Source organism: Tubulanus polymorphus, chromosome 4 (assembly GCF_964204645.1).
Source record: "Tubulanus polymorphus chromosome 4, tnTubPoly1.2, whole genome shotgun sequence".
Classification (NCBI taxonomy): Eukaryota; Metazoa; Nemertea; class Palaeonemertea; order Tubulaniformes; family Tubulanidae; genus Tubulanus; species Tubulanus polymorphus.
The window spans coordinates 5,413,852-5,433,543 of record NC_134028.1 but is presented as its reverse complement, the minus strand read 5'-3'; the positions used below and the strand labels follow the sequence as shown (position 1 = coordinate 5,433,543).

At 39.0% G+C, this 19,692-nt stretch overlaps 1 protein-coding gene across 2 annotated transcripts in view; it reads right to left on the bottom strand.

Moving 5' to 3' along the window:
- Positions 1–714: 714 nt before the first annotated feature.
- Positions 715–19,692, bottom strand: part of LOC141903880 (netrin receptor UNC5C-like) — a 59,603-nt gene continuing 40,625 nt past the window's right edge. The window contains exons 2-15 of one of the 2 annotated variants that reach the window (XM_074792238.1): positions 17,264–17,713; positions 10,889–10,992; positions 10,625–10,805; positions 10,199–10,366; positions 8,333–8,494; positions 7,491–7,541; positions 6,751–6,906; positions 5,889–6,377; positions 5,336–5,604; positions 4,663–4,908; positions 3,919–4,236; positions 3,441–3,550; positions 3,205–3,306; positions 715–2,927 (exon numbers count right to left, since the gene is read on the bottom strand). In XM_074792238.1, the coding sequence (XP_074648339.1) occupies positions 2,753–2,927; positions 3,205–3,306; positions 3,441–3,550; positions 3,919–4,236; positions 4,663–4,908; positions 5,336–5,604; positions 5,889–6,377; positions 6,751–6,906; positions 7,491–7,541; positions 8,333–8,494; positions 10,199–10,366; positions 10,625–10,805; positions 10,889–10,992; positions 17,264–17,713 (2,981 nt within the window). In that variant the 3' untranslated portion in view covers positions 715–2,752. The remainder of the gene's footprint in view (positions 2,928–3,204; positions 3,307–3,440; positions 3,551–3,918; positions 4,237–4,662; positions 4,909–5,335; positions 5,605–5,888; positions 6,378–6,750; positions 6,907–7,490; positions 7,542–8,332; positions 8,495–10,198; positions 10,367–10,624; positions 10,806–10,888; positions 10,993–17,263; positions 17,714–19,692) is intronic. The other variant, XM_074792239.1, reaches the window with a different exon arrangement.

Below are 19,692 nucleotides of genomic sequence, written 5' to 3'. Positions count from 1 at the left end.
GAGTTAACTCCGAGTCAAATCTTAACTCACAACCGTGGAACTGGCCTAAGCTGATTCGTGCACCTGATGCTTAAATGTTTGGGTTATTCCAGCATTCGAATTTTTACCGTAACCCAGTAGCAGCGAGTCTCTTGAAAAAAATTCTCAATTCGCACATTCCAAAATTTCAAGAGAACATTGACCTGTGAAAAAAAAACATTTCATTTATATTACCTTGAAAACCAGTTTGCAGAATGCACTATATATTTGACTCCGTGAAAATTAGTATCGTTGGCAAAATCCGATGCGGCCTGTTTAAACGACACATCCTGCTCGTCAGCCATCTTGATTTTGTTATATTTTGCAGCGATTCAATTTTATCGCGCAACATTTCCCGATGAATAGTTAAATTCACTAGTTTTGAGAGAATGTGACTTTTTTGTATACATCGACGACGTTTTCACCATCAAACCCCATCAAATATTCATGTTACACATCCAAAGTTCATTACTTAATGGAGGCTTATTAGAATTCATCCATTTTATCACTTTTAGATGCGTTTTGAAACCAAACGATGTCACGCTTCAATATGAATTTCGCTCAATTTATGTTCCGTCCGTTTCAGCATTTTAAAAAAAAATCAAAATTATTTTCCTATACGACAAACGTGAAAATAAACAAAAATACGATAAAATGAAATAAAGTAAAAACGTCGAACGGCTAGTTTATCCACAGAATAGGGCTTTATTTGTAAATTTACAATTTTCGTCAGCTCTTCTTCATCGCTAACTTATGTGCAGCACATTAAAAAGGTATTCACAAGACAAAATCTGGGGAAAATGTACAACAAATAAATATATCCATATTTCTTCATGAAATCTTCATAAAAACATAATTATTTACAGTCTTTTTCTCAGGTATAATTCATTTTTTTTCATTCTATTGCGTTACATACGTAGGTATTTCATTAAGAAAAAGAAACAATGATAATCATTGTACGCAATGTTAAATACATATCGACTAATTTCAACATTTTTCATTCATCTTTTAACGAATTTCTTTACATTATCATCGTCTACAAATTCATAAATTTACTAGTATCGTAAGCGCACTACGCAGATTCATATATGATTTAATCATCACCAGTTGTAGTATAGTATTACTAGTAGTATCGAAGCCGAGGTATGCATGGAAAGACTACGCTATCATAAGTATCTTATCGTCGTAGAAAACTGAGAGGTAGAAAAACCGATTGTACGTAATCTCATCATAATAACCAATATCCAACTGATAATGCAAGAGACACTGATCACGGGCAGATCCAGGAATTTTGAATATATTGAATATAAATTGACTAAACGGGGAAGGGGGGATGTTTGAAAATATATCGACTAAATTTCAGAGCATCTAGTGATTCTAGAACAAATGACAGATTATTTTTTCCCACTGTATGTGTAACTTTTTTTTTGTTAATATTATCTTCGCCAAAAATAGGGGGCCACGCCGCTTTTGGTACCCTTTGGATCTGCCCCTGACAGACGGGCTTCAGATGAATAACCACAAAGTTGGCATATTGTGCTATTTAGTTATAGTTGTTTTCATATTTTTTCTTATCAAACATTAAGACTCAATTCCATAGCTAGATTTGACTTATCAACGTAGAGTCAAAACCTTACCAACTATCGTGGAACTGGCCTCAGAGCAGATGCACTTTACAATACAATTGTAGACAGTTTTCGTATCTATTTTTACTCTTTGGTTTTTTCTTTGCTCCTCACTTAAATGTCAAAAAGATTTTCTATTTCTTTTTACCAAATTAAGACATTATGAATATAGAAATCATAATATTCGAATACAGAATAAGGAAATCATCATTTGTAATTCTTAAAACGATACACTTCCCGATTTGATCTCAAAAGTTCTACGTAAGATTATTTAAAAAAAACCAGACATCAGACCTAGTCGGCATTTCTCGAAATGTCCGTCGTTGTGACCTAATGTGTCCATGATTGTTTTTATTGTTAACAATATAATTCACACTGAACTCGTAACAACAAAATATCTTCGAAGAAAAAATCGTCAATTCTTTTTATCACCAAACACGACTTGACCGATCACTAATAAAAATTCAACAACAACTGATTTCAATTTTTCTTAAAGAAACACAGCACAAAATATCCCGTAGCGGAAAAAGATATCGAGTTTTTTACTCAGGTACTAACAGCAATGTTCTGGTCGCGTTTTTTTTCACGACAAAACCGACATAAAAAATAATGACCGAACGTTCACGATAGGTGAGTATTTTCGTTAGAAATTGTTGTAAAATTGTTCCGAGGCTGAGCAGTCACGTTTTCTGATGCTTGAGATCTTCATTTGAATTCACGAACTGTTCGATGGTTTCGCTCCGGTAATTTCTCCACGTCCCCTCGAAGTTTATAAATTCGCAATACTCATGAGACCGATTTTCAGATGTCAGCAGTAGGGTCTACTAGTCGCATTTTCGCATCTAAAATTCTATATATTCAAATATATATAATCATATACCGGTATATATATATATATTTTTTTTTCATATACTTTTTATACATATTTCGTCCTACTAATTCGAGGCAGCGTTTAAATGACTGTTTTTGCTACCTCCAGCGCGCAGCTACGCGAGTCCATTCCGCAAAATAGCACCGTTATATTTGTACATAAATGATAGCATCGTTTTTTTTTTGTTATCTATGTATATGTACAAGAAACGCACACACTAGGCGAGTTTCGGATATTCCTATAACCACGAGCCGGGCATGTCTTTTTCGATTATATTCACCAAGTCCGTTCGTCCCATCACTCTGAATATGTTACACAGTTCGGTAATGGCGGATTCGTGACGGAATTTCGCCTCCCACAAATCGAGTATCAGCTCCGTTGGACTTGGCTGAGTAGCGAAATAGTTTATATATCTGAAACGAAAAAGTGAGAAATGCAAATAAATCAGTACGAGATATCGAAGCTGGATAAAACTAAATATGCTTTAAGTCCAATGCACAGGACACAGGGAAACACGGAATCAGAAATGTTTTATCTTGGAAACAATGTTTCCCGAAACCATGTTTCTCATTTCTTGTAAATGCACCCGACTCAAACACACAGAAACATGTTTCTGTTTCCTGTTTCCTGTATCGTACGCATTGGGCTATAGCGATATCAAAAATAAATGAATGAGTAATTCGTTCTTACCTATCTGTTCCTAATTGGTGAGCTAACATTCTCCAATCATTTCCTCTCATATTCGGTGGATCTAACAAAGCGCATATCTTCATTTTTACGCTAAGCGGAAGTCTGAATTAGAGAAAACAGTCCAACAGTTAGATTAAGAGGGACAACTTGAGACAAAGACAGTAAATCATTTCGAGTTCAGCAAGGCTTACATATATTTCAATGACTAACGTATTTAGTATTAACTGTATACATACTTGAAAACCTGTTGTGGTGAATCGAGAGTAACTCTAGATGATGAACCATGACTGGTGACTCGAGCCCCTTTCGGGAGCTGCTGTACATGGCGGGGGAGGGATTGTGTATTCTGAAATTTAACGATCACACAGATTGAATCATTACACTGTATCCCAGCTGAAAAAATGTTTTGAAGTTTTGAAGAAAATAAAGCCACGATCATACAGAGATGATTGGTCAAGATCAGACCCTAGTCAAATTAGGCCCATGCCTAATTAGAGTGTGTTCATACGTAAACCACTCACCTGACACTCAACAAACAAAGCTTAAACAAAGCGAAGTGAGTCGTGCAATTATTATCCAATAATTTGATCTGTGCTAGAATTTGGCTTCGACCTGGTACGATGTTTTTGGTTGGGCCAAATTTGGTCCAGGTCAAACAGGCACGGGCCCATGCTCGTGTGATCGCGGCTTTAGATTTACCAGGATGCTACTTACCTCTGTAATATTAGTTGCGATATGTAAAACTTGACGATTCGTGATAATACCCATTTGATAAACGTGTATCAAACAGCCGATCATGTGCTGGGACCGATCGACGTGTTCCAATGAGAATGAACAATGCAAATTGGACTGGTTGCCATTCCAAACATGGCAAAACGGAATCTCTTGAAAGTTCACGGGCAAACGACTCCTCCAACCGGGCGTCAGATCCTCGATCGTCAAACACAGGCTACATCCTCCATCTTGGAACGGCATCTGTTTCGGTTTATCCAGTAACTGACCACCGAGTCGATTCTCAATTTCAAATACACTCTGAAAATAGACAAATTCAAAATCAATTTTATTCAAGACAATAATATAAGGTGTTTGGGATATTATTGGCAACTGCAGTTCTGATCTTGGAGTGCAGACTTTCCCTCGCTAACAAGGACCCCTAAATGCATCCCTCATTTCAAAGACTCTCCACATCTCCCCCTTAGTCCATCTCTCCGGTTCAGAAATGCCACTAAATCTTGACTTCGATATAACAGACCAGACAACTTTTGTGTCTCCCTTTGAAGTAGTTTTCAGCACAAATGACAATAATTAGATATCAAAAATAGTTGTTTATTTAAAAATAAGTCAGAATTTATTCCGATGTTTAGAGAAATTTGGTAGATTTGGCAGTAAATGAGCTCTAGTAGTAACTACTCTCAGATAGTAGTGGTAGTCAGGTCTGATAAAAGAATTATCCTGTACCTGCAATGCGTCAGGAGTATCCTCTACGACATAAACACGAATGTTATAATCAACCGATGACAGAGAACTCGGTACTGATGGTGCAAACGCGGCAAGTCGCAGGATTTTCACGGCAGCCGATCCGGGCACTGAATGTCCGATTAGTGCATAGCGCGATAGCGTGTCAATCATTAAATCAGCTTGGTCTTGATCGATATGGCAGTATCCGGGCGTGTTGATCGTTTCGTGTCCTAGCGTTACAACAGGCTACAAGTAAAATGATATTCTCTATCATTTGCAATAATTGTGTATCACAAAGTAGAATGAACAAGTCAATGTACGAAGTAGTTTCAGAATGTGTCGCGAATGATGACTTAAGTCGTAAGTCCCACAATCAACTTGTCACTCCTTGATAATGGTTTTTACAGTAAAACTGAAGATTTGGATTCTAATAAAATTCTGTTGTTCTGTAAAATTTTGTTTCCACTTTATGGTTTTTTAATTGTGGGATTTAGACTTATGTCAGTGTACAATAAGTAATCTTCCTAAAGTTAGAACCAGTTTCTGCAGCTGAAGCTCTGGAAGCTGGCTCACACTCCTCTTCAACTTTGTCAATGAATACATTTGTACCACATACTTCTTAAAACCTTTCTTACGACTGAAATCTAAGTGCGGAAGATTTGTTTCTACTAACCTGCCAGATAGGAGCCTCGTCGTATGGTGTGTGACTGTTATAAATGGACAATACCCAGTTCGCGTTGCGCAAACTAGCGCAGTGAGCGTAACTGAGAATTACTGGTTTCAGTAGATTCAGATTCTGTGGTCCGCATAGAATTACCGGACTGACCATTGTCTGCGCGTCGATCAGTTTAGGTCGGTCTTTATCATCTCTACAAACCGCCAAAAATATCTCTTCGGTTTGACCCTTCGGAATGGAACCTTCTGGTATAGTCAGATAAACTCCTGTGAATTATAGATAAAACACAATGAATTTTGATATTACCAAAATATCATAGATTGTATTTAAAAAGAAAAAATTCTGACAGGAAATGCGAGGATCATTAATTCTTAAACCTCTCTGCAAATTTTACTAAGAAAACTGGGACCGGTTCCATAGTCGAGACTCAAATCCAAAGGCGGTTTTAAGACTGGTCCTAAGTTGTCAGATTGGCTATAAAACTAAGATGAGCTTGACTGTGGAATGGGCCCCTGGGCCAAAAACATAAATTACAATAACGAATTCATACCTGAATCAGGTAGCTCTAATCGTCCTCCTGCATACGTAATATTCATCCACGTAATACATTCGATATCGATATTACTCGGTATTACCGACGATACGACTGAATTGCGATTCGCATGCGAGTACATCGACGGCGGTCTCGAACTCGACGTCGTCATCGATTTCAGCGACATTTTCGATTCTTTTCGCGGCAACAACGAAACGCTGGCGTAATGTTCGGAGGGCTGCATCAGCGGCGGCGGCGACGGCGCATCTAACAGCATCATTTTATTGTTTTTGATTACGGCGCTGTTCGGAACGGAGGCCATCGACGACGTATCGGCCGCGGGTAGTTTCTCCATCGAGTTGATGTGATTATTGTTCGGTAGATTCAGCGCGTTATGATTCGGAATCGTGATAACGGTTTGCGTTAAATCGGGCTGCGTCGATATCAGATGTTGGCCTTCTTGTTGAAGTTTTTTCTCCGTTTCGACTCCGTTCGGCAAATTCATGTCTAAAAGTTAAACGAATCATAGAAAGATGTTTCATTCGCATGTTTCATATACACTGTACTCATAGGCTGAAAAACATTGCCCAGTAGTTCTCCCTTTCGGCCTGAACCTCGTTACTCTCAGAAAGTCATCCCCCAGTTTCCCTCTTCATAACGGGGTACCGGGACTGCTTACTGTGGCAAGCGAGGATTCCTCAATGAAGGGTGACTGTGCTTCAATTTCTTCCATATTTCAATTGAACTCAAATCAACTTTTTAAAGTGAAAATTAAATGAACTAATTTTCATAGGAACGTATTGTTGCACCACCTGGCAATTAGAAACAAAGGTTCCCAGTGAAAGGAAACAAGTTTGTCAAGTTCAGAGACGCCACATACCTGCAGGATTCATGTAGTGGTCATCGCTGAAATATGCGCCCGCTTGTTTACGCTTGACCAAGAAAACGATCACTATGACAACGCTGATGAATATCGCTATAGCAACGAACAAACCGACGTACAACGTGACCTTCTCGCTCCAAATCGAACTGGCGACTATTGTAATAAAAAATAAAAAGAAACATTGAGAAAATTTTTCTACGAATGATTTTTTCATTGAGAAAGTTTCTTTTTCGGATTGTGAGAAAGTCGTGCATTGAGAGAAATGGGAGTGTTTTTTTCATTTGATAGTTTGGTTATGCATTAACCCTTTCAGTGCTGACCTATTCTTACCCTTAAGTGCTGGAGATGATTTGAGAATTTTGGAAAATACCAGCCCAGGGCATTGTATGACGGGCATACTGCCATAGTGCATTTACACCATGGTACGGTGTATTGTTAGTTCACAATGTTTGAAAGGTGCTGCCATCTTTCAATAGATAGTATAACTTATCTATAATCAAATCAATACACCGCATTGCAAAGTCCATCACCGATTTATACACCGCACTGTGGTGTAGATACGCTGAAAGCGTTAATGCACGTAGAATATGATTTTTAATCCAGATTTTTCGTAAATTTGATGAAGAGGATTTATGTGTAGAAGGGGAAAGGAGGTAGAAAGAAGGATATGATTTATCAGTCTCATAGAGGAAAAAAGATGTGAAGGGAGGTGCAGTCCAACAAGAGGGCAAGGTTACCTGGGGAACTTATCGGGAAGGCCTTACCTTCTCGAGACATATCCATTCCATCTGAAATTATAGAATGAAAACTTCGCATTAAGACAAGAAAGACCAAGTACCACGAGAACTGGTACAAATAGTTGTTAAATTCTGGCGCATGTTTTACAAGGATCTAAAGCTTAAAAGATATAAACAAAAGGAGCAAATCTAGTGGGATGGAGGTGACGTTATCGCTTCATTCCGATAACAGTTTGCATAGTAGAGAATCTCTCGAGAGATTTACAAACTAAACAACTACACAACGCATGAAAAAACAATCCAACAACTTCAACAGATTCAGAGCTATTTATTACATCATTATATCGATGCATTGCGCAGGTGTGCACCGGGTACCACCACCGCTGCGGGTGCTAGCGAAACCACAACGGTTCTGATTATGAAACCACTGGCTCTTCTCCATCCGTCAGTGTAACAACTTTTAACGAAATAATTCAACACAGTCCGACTGAATCATTTCAGGAATCAAACACTGGCTTATTCTTCCCATCTGCAGCCCGAGAGAGAGAGAGAGAGGGTACGAGAGCTCCGCGCTCTACACACCGGGCACGTTTCGTTATCAAACAGCCGCAACAAACGCACATGGTGTTTTGCGCCGGCGTTTTTTATCGTTGGCAGATGTTCGAAAAGGAAACTCAGATGCGAGTTTCACCCCTTCACAGGTGATGAAAGACGATGGTTCTTACGGTAACTCAATCAGTGCCTTTATCAGCGCTGACCATCGAAAAAGAAAAAAGTCTCATCGATGAAAAATTTCTCTCATGTTCAGAGAAAGTTTGCATCGAGTGTAAATGTATACATACCTCTACACATGCCGCCGGTACAGTTGGATTTCATGCCATCGTCACCGAAACAGTACCGCCCGCCGTGTTTCGGTCGGGGATTGTCGCAGATTCGTTGGCGATGGTGCGTACAGTCCGGACTACAAGTCGACCACGATGACCACGGTGACCAAGTACCATCCACTGAAATATACAACAGCGAACACTGAGTTCAAGACCTTCAACACATCCATTAAACCAGAAATATTGTTATATACAGTATATCTTCGCTAATGTTCTCAATCTTTCCTTATTAACACAAATTATGGAATTGCAAGAAGGCAAGTGAAAGATCACTTCGATAGAATCTTCCTCAGAAACATAACAGAACAAATAACTCTTTACTTCAGGGTTAAATCATATGGGTGGTCTACGAACCACAATAAATTGCGTCTTAAGGATTTTGTATGAATGATTTTTTCACCCAGTTTGAACGTAGGGATTTTTGTTATCAACCGCTGGAGTGCGAGATGAATGAAATGTGATGATAACATCTGGAGCTCATTAGAAATGAAGAGATTTATATATATATATATATATTATGACTGAATCAATTTTGATTGCATCGTTTAATAGATACATCTACATGAAATACGAGTGATGCTAACATCGAACTGAAATGAACACCGATTGAATGCTTTAATACGCACACAAAGAAATATGAAGAAATGAAGGCTATATATTCTAGATCTTAGCTATTTGAGAAAGTGCTTTCAACTTGTTCAGTGTTAGGTACAAAAATAGTGACTCCCAATAGCTAAGAGTAGGATATCGTACATATTATTTTTTTTCAAAACTGACCAAGTTTTTGAAAGAAGAAAGAAAAATAGTGAAAACTGATGATGATCATGAGAATGAAGATGATAGATGAGTTGTTGAATGCATAAAAGAATGAAGATGATAGATGAATTGGGTTCTATAGCTGTTAGTCGAAATTGACTCCTTTCACTCCAAAGAGTCGTATCTAACTGACGACAATGGGAGTCAAAATGAACTTACAACTATGGAGCCATTCCCCGATTTAAACCTCTCAAAAAAATTTTAATTTTCAAAAAGAAATGCTTGATAATGATTACAATGAAAGCGAATCGACTTTATGAAGAGTTTGTTGGAAGTAAGAGAGCATCCTTCCAACTCCGATAGCCGTACATGAGAGTCTTAACAAGAACCAGCGCACGTGTCAAATGAAAACAGTTCAAATTAAAAGTGAAATGAAATCTAATTTCGGAATGAATACAACATCAACACTTGAAAAAAAAAATCAAATAAAAAAATCAACATCGAAGATCTTACCAGCCTCTAGGGGCATATCTATGACCAAAAACAGAAACAATAGTTAATTAATTTCAACTAATTCAAACAATAATCAGCGTAATTACTTACATCAACTTAATTCTCTTAAATTCAAATTATGAATTGATGGTTTTCAAATGAAGTTCGTTTGAAATGGCGATGAATGATTGAGGATATATAATAGTACAGCAGGTTATGACATGACAAGGGTTCGGGGTAAAGAGACACTGACAAGTAGATTTACCACTGTTTAAAGGATCTCGAGAGCGATATCGAAGACTGTGCAGTTTGGCACAAAGCGGACGAAATAACGAAAACTTGTGGCCAGTTTTACAGACAGGAACTCCACTTCCGCAGTAATATGTATTAACTTATTACTTTTTTAAAAACTTTTGAGTGAAGATTAGTTTATTTTTTCGATTACTAACTAAAGTCAAATTGAATTGAAGAAAGTGTGGAAGGTTTACACCATAGGGCTAATCATACTGTCAGTGAATGGGATGAAATCTAACTAAGTCTATAAAACTGGCCCTCTACGATTAGACCTTAGTTTACCTGGACAAACGCTTGTGCACGTTACTCTCTGTGTATCATCTCCTGGACAGGGGGCACCACCGTTCAGCGGCACGGGATTCGTACATGTTCTTGTACGCCTCTGCGTCCCTCGGCCACATTTGGTTCCACATTTTGTCCACTGACTCCACGTCGACCATTCTCCATTTACTGAAATTTGAAAGTACCGAATTTAGTAGAAGGTTATCAGTCGAATATAATGCTTGCGTGTGATATCAAGTCGGTTTTTACATCCCATTAAGCAATAAGGTAAAAAACCCTGCCTTAAACCATGGCAGTATTTTGAACCATACCAATCAACTTTTAATCCCTGCTGAGGGATGATGGCTTTTTTCATAGACCTACAATTTTCGTTATTTTCATAGAATGACAATTTTCGTTATTTTCATAGATTTACAATGTCCTTACCATAAACAGTTAATATAGCTGTTTCACTAGTTCGTCTACTCGCTATATTTTTAGCGCCGCACGTATAGTTGGCCATATCGGAAAGTCGCGATTGACTGATCAGAAGATTTCCTTCGTTCGAGATGATGTAATTTCGCTCTTTTTGAACGTCGATGACTTTATTGTCTTTCAGCCAGAAAACCTTTCAAAACACAAGATATGAAACAGTTAATTTACCCCCATATTACAGTATATTCCATAAATAGTCCCGGTATCAACATTTACCTCCGGTATCGGTTGGCCATCTGGTGGTAAACATAGTAACTGAACTTGTGACTGAATAGCGACTGCTGAGCTGATCGGTTCACGGCCAAATCGCTTCCTCAAATCTGCAAATAAACATAACACCAAACTATGAAATATATTTCTATAATTTAATGGGGAACATCAAATGCTCCCGTGGCAAGTGAGGATTCTGCGTTCAATTTCTTGCACATTTCAATGAAAACTGATAGATAATTATACCAATATCTGAGAAGAAAAATGAAAAATGAATTCAAAGTATATTTGGTCAATCATGTAATTCATGTATGGATTCGGAAGCCTAAAAATTGAGTTCAAACTGATTGATAATGAACAAAGGACTGAGTGCTCGTCACGCCACCTGGTGGAATAACCGGTGTCACAGTACCCTACTCATTTCTTAAATGAATTCGTAGGAATTATTGGGGTTAATCGTGAATGCATCACTAGATTCATCGCAAAAAAAGGACCTGTCGATTATGGATATTATCATTTCGTAAAGATTTGCTTTCGGCAAATCAGCAATGAGGAATGGAAGGATTACAGCACGAATCATGAAATAATAGCTATAGCCAAAAGGCAAAACAAGATGTTTTTCTCATATTTAGCTAAAACAGATCATCCACCTCCACCCGAAGACCAAAAACAAACCGAGTTACGGGAAATGTCATAGCAACGGAGCTGCGGGGTCGGTTACTATTGTTGCAATATTTTCAGAGATGACGCGACTCGACCAGAAAATAAAACCCAATTGTTCGGTTCCACGTTGTCGTCGCTTGATTCTTCTGATTCCAAGTCGCTGTCGCAGCGCTGTCATCGCACTGCCCGCGGGCAGCAGAAATTAATCACAATTAATCCGCCGGTAAAAGCTAGTTAATCTACGGGTTGAGATCGAGCGCGGCTCAGTTTTCATCAGTTTCGCTCTCATACAAAATAAACGGTAAACCTACACGCGTAGCTCGAAGCGAGAAATTTAATCAGATAAAATACTAGATCGGTTCGAGTTTTCCACTATGAAAACAGAACTGTCCATGTATATGAAACGCTGTATTTAGAGACGACTTCTAACTCATCATCCTGCCCGTATGGAAAAAAACTGTGACAAAAAAAACTAACTCGAAAGTTTATTGACGCCTTGAAGAAAAATGACACATATATTATAGGTTTAATAATAGATTTATTTTGAATTTTAATATATCGGCAAACGAACTGCCTGACTAAAGTCCCCATATTGATGAAATAGTACACATCAACTCACACCAGAATCCCTTCAATAATGCATACTAGTTATCAATATATACATTATTCTAACGGTTTTTATGGCGTCAAAAAATCTATTTTCTTGAAAAGCCTCGTTAAGAGTAGAAAGAAAGTTTTGAATAGTGGTTCTCACGTTCTCTTACGCAATAACGCTCAAACTAGTTCAGAAACGAATTTTAAAAAATGTTTTAATGTAAACCATCTCTAATGAAACGATTGATGAGAACTGATGATTTCAAGAACTAAGAAACAGATAATCGGTCAAAGACTAAGATTTCGTGATTAGTTTGAGCAGTGAAACAGCAAAATTTCTGTACCAAGACATTAAAACACGATTTTCAAATTGAAACGTGTTTTTTCAGGGTGAATTTCGACTTTTGATTTTGGATTTTGAATTTTGAATCCGACAGATTTATCAACGGCTTATCATTTGATGTTTTAAACAACGCGAAGAACAATAGAAAACAGACAATCAATGTCCACATGAATGCGTGAGTAATGGGGGATAGGGGGTAGGGGAATTAAAACAAAAATTACGGCGTTTTAATCTCATATCGTGATTCACGAACTTCAAAGTGAACTCTTCTCATTAACTGCAGTCACCTTCATCTTAGACTTCGAAATACAATGAAAATTTTCTACACAATCTCAAAAGAGGGATTATTAAAACGCGAGCTCTGATTTTAGCTGCATCATTCAAAGGTTCTTCGACTAAATGAATGTCTCTTCTTGATCATTGCAGAGTCATGATTCCTAAAGTTAAAATTATCTGTTTGTCTATCCGTATGAAGTATTTTTTGTGTCTCGAGTAGGCCTATGCATGCAAAAATTGTTGTCGATTTTTTGAAAAGGGCATGCAAGCACGTGTTCCTCATGCTCCCAACTGGATTCGCCCCCCCCCCCCCAAAGAGATCCATAGTCCGAGCAAAAATTCACCTTCTGGTTAAAACTTGGTATGATCGGAGGTTTTATAAAGTCGTATTAAAACTTGACTCAAAATTGGCTCGTTCCTACTAAGATAAATTTCGTACCGAGCTTCGTTGCAGAAAATGTCGCCGAAGTTTTTCCGTTGTTGACAACTGATTTTTCTCCGCGGCTATTCGGCTATTACGCGCCTCAACCCGAACATCTCGCGACGACGTCACCGTCATTGTCGTCGTTTCGGGGCAATGCCATTAATTCTGATAGCGTAAATAGGCACAAAGATGACCCGACAGGAAGATTCATTAGTAAATTGGGGGGTATAATTCTGGCTTTGTTCCATTAAAACTTCCGGAGTACAAGATATAAGATTGAGAGATACCGATTAAATATTCTGAGTCATCCCGCACTTCAACCAGTTTCTTCTAAATATTTACCGCCATTGAACAGATCGTAATCCAACTTCACTGAATATGTTACCCCATTAATGTATTATAACGCGCCGCAAACCGAACAATCAATGCATTAAGAAAAGATACTTAATTAGATAAGTAAACTCATTAAAAATGAAGAGAGATTTCGCTGAAGTGTTACCCACCATTTTGAATATCGCAAGATATTGTTGCGAAAATGTTCTTGAACCGTTCGAAATTTTATGCATGTTCGAAATCTCAAATGCACATGAAGGAGGGAAACGTGATAATACAAAAACATGTTTGACATGTTTCTTGTTTCTCAATGCACAGGTCATAGAAAACGCTTAGAAACATGTTTCCGTCTGCCCTGTTTGTTCTCTACTTTTAAGCGTTTTTATGTCGAATTCATTATCCAATGCAGAAATGATATTTTCTTACAACTTTTTTACATGTAATTGGTATTGGAGGTAATGAGTCTAAACAAAACAATGCATACAGTTTAAACTGATCGATCATAGGTCAATCACTCAACGGCGAAAACTAACTGAAGTTCCTAAAAAAAACAGCTGCCATTTTGACAACTTTATCTCTTAAGTCGACATAGTATGATAGATGAGGGTAGATAGTAAAACAAAGAAATCATCAAACTTTCGTTTTTTTGCCGAAAGATATTCTACGCACATTAACGCAGCTAATTTCTGCTTGTTTGTATTGAAACTGATTCCGAACAAGAAAACTAACTTTTCATAGGCTTCGTTCAAATTTTCTGCATATCAATTTCCAGCGGTTCGGAATTTCTAAGTAAATTTCTTTCAGAAAAAGCACATAAAAGCGCGTATAAATTTCAACATCTCTATCCGTGGACAAAGTGAACTTAGTTTTTAAAGTGCGAAGGAGTATTTTTTTGACAAGTTCGCAATGAATTCGAATTATCTTCGTTTGTTTGCAGACTGTTCGCAGATGTATACCTCAAGTTTTAAACAGAGATATCGCTCTCTCCCTCTCTGTCATCTATAGAGATATCAGGGCAGTATACTACTTTACAGATTCACGTTATCACACGTTTACAAATATCTTGACGTAAAAATTATTACGTTGCTTATCTCACCCCGTCGTTTCAACAGTAACTCAATTCTATCTGTTTAATGTATTCGAATGATGAGAATTTCGGATTTTTTTTTTCGTTTCACGTTTTTCGCTTCGAATTAGTTTCTCGACAAATAGACAAATAGTTCATCATCGGCGCATTTTGTTTACTCATAATCTTTATAGTCACCTCATCGAAGTTGAAGTGTTTAACCCGATGGATGGATGAGGAACTTCTGCGTTATGTCAAAACAATCAATATTGCTATGGTGCTTGGTAACTGATTCTAAAATATGCAGGTCAATCAGAACCACAAATAAATCCATAATCTAGAGCCCGCGATCACAGTGAGACGAATTGGCCCGGGCCAAATTGGCACTCGCGAGAATGGTTAGCCTGGACCTAATGTGACATGGGCCAAAATGCTCGCGTGATCGCTTAAATTGGTGCTAAATAAACCAGTCATGGTCTTAACACAGATTTTCTACCATTTCATCCGGGTTTCTGCCGGGGGGGGATGCAGGGTCTAATCCCCCTTTCAGGACGTTGATAAGGGCCTGATAACGAGTCTGGGAGGTCTAAAAGTAATGACGCAAAACCACTAATTAAAAGGGTAGAATATTTCGTGGAAACACCACCTGTAAGGTGGAATTTGCCACAAGAACATCTGGATTTAATACAATTTCAACCGGGCAATAACTGCTCTCTCTCTCTCCCTCTCTCCCTTGACCCCAGAGCGGAATTCAATTCTATCAGGTGAGAAAGTACTAGTGTAATTAGTCTTAACGAAGAATGATTTACAATTAGCAATTTACAGTAGAACGAGAATCGTTGATTCGCTTTCATTTTCATTCACCCGTGAAAACTGAGAATTCCAGTCGTAGATTGTGAATAGTTCATAGTTTAATGAGTGCGGGTTGTGGACCAATCGGGCTGTGGACCCATCAAGAGTGTGGCTGGAACCATGAGGCCTAATACTGCCTTTTTGGACAACGTAGTGCCCTTTTGGGATGTGACAGGTTCTTCAAAATTAGCCCCTTGATCTGCGCCTGAAACCAGTCACAAAAGCCCAATGTCTGGCCAGTCCTCCTCGACTGGTCTGACTGTTGAACTGTTACCCCTAAACCAATTGACAGAAACGTGGATACGAATGAATCATAATCTATTTCTTTCAGCCTTAATATTTTAAGGTATAATATACCGAAATATTAGTCAGCACTAGCAGCAGCTGGATGATTGAATAATTCAATTATTGCGTCACCGTTACGAGACTGCAGGAGTGTGAAGTTGTCAACCAATCGTTTCGCGACACAGCCGAGAACAGGTAACCGGATCGGCTTGTTTCGAGTGAGCACTCGGCGTATTGATTTACACTTACGTTTATAACAAGTTTTCAAAAAACATCCGTGAAAAAACTGTTAAAACATCGGCTCCGAATCGATAAGCGTCCGTTTCGAATCGCGACATTTCGTCTCCAGCCTAGAACGGCTACCGAATGTTTTCAAGTTTTTAGCCAATTATTATACAGCGTTTCACTTTCGTCGAGTCTGAAGGGGTGTTTCCATAACTGCAGGTATCGTTTGACTGGTTCGCAGGATCGGGGCTATTTTTCTTCTGTTTTATTAGTGAATCATTATCGAAAAACGTTACGGAGGATGGCGGAGGGCGGCGGGCCGATTTCCCGTGGTTCAGAATACGAAAAAACGGGACACGACGATCATCAGGAATGAGCGAAAAAAGATCAGATGGAACTAAAAACGCGGACGAATTCGTTTGATCGAGCTCTCATTCAATACTGATACAGATCATCGGCGTATTATTCCGAGTTCTCATTAACCTCCTATACACCTAAACAAGCAGAGAACTTCCCAGACAAAACATTCTCAAGTTTTTCCCCTCAGATCGCAGATCGCTTCAGCCAGTCTTTGATAATAACGAACTCGAAAGTGCAAAGAGGAAGATGAATGATATACGAATTTCTTAGGTTTGACGATGAAGAATTATTCAGAATGGATCAGTGATTGAGCTAATATCTGATTGCTTGCGCCTTCCTCCAGCTTTAACTCCAGCATATGTTTTTGTGACCTATGTTTACTGGTAATCTTAATCCTCATCGAACCTAAACCCTACCTTACGACCCTTACCCTTATAGTGTGCCCTAACCTAGCTCATACCCCTATGCCTAACAAATAAAGCCAAACCTAACCACCAGGGCACAAGTTCCACATTTTCGAGACTTGTCCCTAGTGTTGAATGATGGGGAAACTCCTATGCTACAGTGATAATCAAGGATTCCACTCATGGCAAGTGATGATCCACCAGGTTCGCTAGTAGTAACTCACATCTTCCATGTTCAATTTCTTTTACATCGGTGAAAATCAAATAAACTTTTCTCTTAAATGAATTTCTAATGAAAACTACATCAATCACTGAATTTCATGTTCATTTTGTTGGTCCTGTGATAATGTATAGATTCAGTTCAAAGTTGATCGGTAATGAACTAATTTTGACCATGGAGGACTGGAGTGCTCGTCACGCCATCTGGTGGGATAACTAGTGATGCAGTTATCTACTTGATTTACCAATTTTGATACTAGAGTCAGATTCGAACCTGGAAATGTGAACCTAAAATTGTCAAATGCAATGAATTCATTAGATTATACTGATTACTTACAGGCGATTCTGATATATCCTTTGCGTCCGTTGACATGTCGAGCCGGTTCGCCTTCGGCCATGATATTCCACGCCAAACACTCGCAGATATATCCCTCGCTGCCGTCGTACAACTCAACGTCCTGTCGCGTAATCTCCACCGACGCTTGCAGATATTTCGTTTTCGCGATCGGGTCGACGCGTTTCGACGTCGTCACGCGATTCGAACCCATCCATCGGTCGGCGCAACGGAAATTCACTTGTATAGAGGGCGCCGCTTTGCACGTTAGCGTCACCGGTTTGTTTTTCACTATGTAGTAACTGTCTTCTAAGTCTTGTACGAACGTCGGTAATCCGTAGACGACTTCGCCGTCGGTCGGGACGCTGGGCAACGACGGCGCTTCCCCGAATATATCGAAACCATCGTCCTCATTGCCGTGCGGTTGCGGCTGCAGGTTGAAAATGTCGCCACCTGTGGGAGAATAAATAACATAACAATCAGTAACTATCGACAACAATAACAGTCCTCCGACTAGTCGTATAGCAGCCATATTGAAAATTATTGTTCCTCGTGTAAGGCTTCTATCGCGCGTAGCAAACAAACGTCCCGCATTTTTCGTAAACTTTCAAAAATGTTCATAACTATCCATTTCTATGTGATAATATTCCTTGTCAGATTGTGAAACCGTTGAAATACATATCAAAGTAAAACGTTTCTCACTCCTGTACAGAACAAACTAACACATCCCCAGAAACAAGTGGACATCTAATGAGCGAGTAAGGCTAAGTAAATAGTGTACTCTATACAGATTCACAGATGAGAGAGAGTCAAGTTTAATCTCTATCAGAGGTAAGAGTTTGCCCACACACACCTGCACTATATCTACCCCTCCCGCCTCTCTCTCTCACTCACAACCTATAGTAACTGATAAAACACAGACCAGGTGCAGTTTATACTGAACTACTGACAGAAACCAGCCATCTAGCATACTTAACGTCATACCATCCAGGGGAAACTCCACCCCCTACAACAGGGGGTCTTCAACAACAGGGGACCTTAGGTATGACGCAATCGATTTCTTTACAGGCAAACGGGCAAAAAGTGATTTTCTATCATCCCTCAACCCACTGATCAAGATCAGGTTTCTTAATCCCAATTAAGAAGAACCTTAAGACCAAGAAACTCGGCGATCACGCGGATTCAAAACCATGAACAGAAAAGTAAATTAAACACGAACAGCTTGCATCTCTCTCCAACAACCCCTTTTTTTAATAAGTTAAAGTCTACAATGAGGATTTGTTTTCTTTGCAAATCCAATCAAACACTTTCGAACATCTGGAGACCTCCAACGAGGGTCGGAGTATTCAATTTCTCGAACATAAGGTTGGGATTTGTCAACTTTCGAATTTCATTTCCAGTTTTTAGCTTATTCCGCTCGACTGATCGAACTGACAAAGCTAATTTGCCCTCGGCGCACGAGGCGTTTTTCGGAGGCGCCGAAGTTTCCGATAACTTGTAGCTCTAGCATTGGCACGTGCTGAGGACAAAATCGCTCCTTCGAGTATAAAAACGAACACATGTTTTTGAAGAAGCAGACCGGTGGAACATTCCCGATTCCCGATTCGGTGATTCAGCCGCCGCAGTAGTAGGGATTGTAAACTAGGAGTTCGAGCGCTGTGCGAAAAACAAACAGTTTATCCAAGCCTGCCGATTCGGCGGATCAAAAACAGATTCTCTCGTTCAGAACGCTGGTTGCCGCAGACCGCGGGATTTCTGGCAATAAGTTCGGAAAGAATTCAACAACATTTTCTCCGAAGAATCTAAAATCGACGTAAACTAAGGACAAAAAAATTGCATTCAGCTAAGAACCTCTTTTGATCGTAGATTATTTACAGCCCACTTAAAATATAAGCGTACCCGGGTTGATTTTATTGTCCCAAAGTGATCTGTTTGAAGTGGGTTTTATTTCATGGACTTGTTTACGAGTAGAATGTCAACATGAACTTTATCTAGTTTACAATCCGATCCGAGTTCACATGAATCCCCGAGTTTTATTACGCAATCATTTCGTCCACAAAGTTGGAAGCTTTTAGTTACTATAACGTATCTATCTAAATAGGTACAAACATCATTTAGCGAAATTACGACAACGTTTGATCTTTCGTTCTAATCCAATCTTGCGGGTTTTAGAGGATTAATAAGCGTATATACATATCCAGGTGTTCGCATTATGCGCATACAGCTGCATGGTAATACAGAGAACGGTCTGTCCGCGCTCAGAGAGAACGAGAGGAAAGAACACATCGACATCATTAAAACTGTGTTGAACATCTAATAAACCATCTGCTTCTAGAATACGATCTCGATCGGAAGAGATGTCTTTTTATAATCCGTATCGAGATGATGTTCAACATCTGGAAATCGATGTTTCGACCATTAGCCGCGAATGA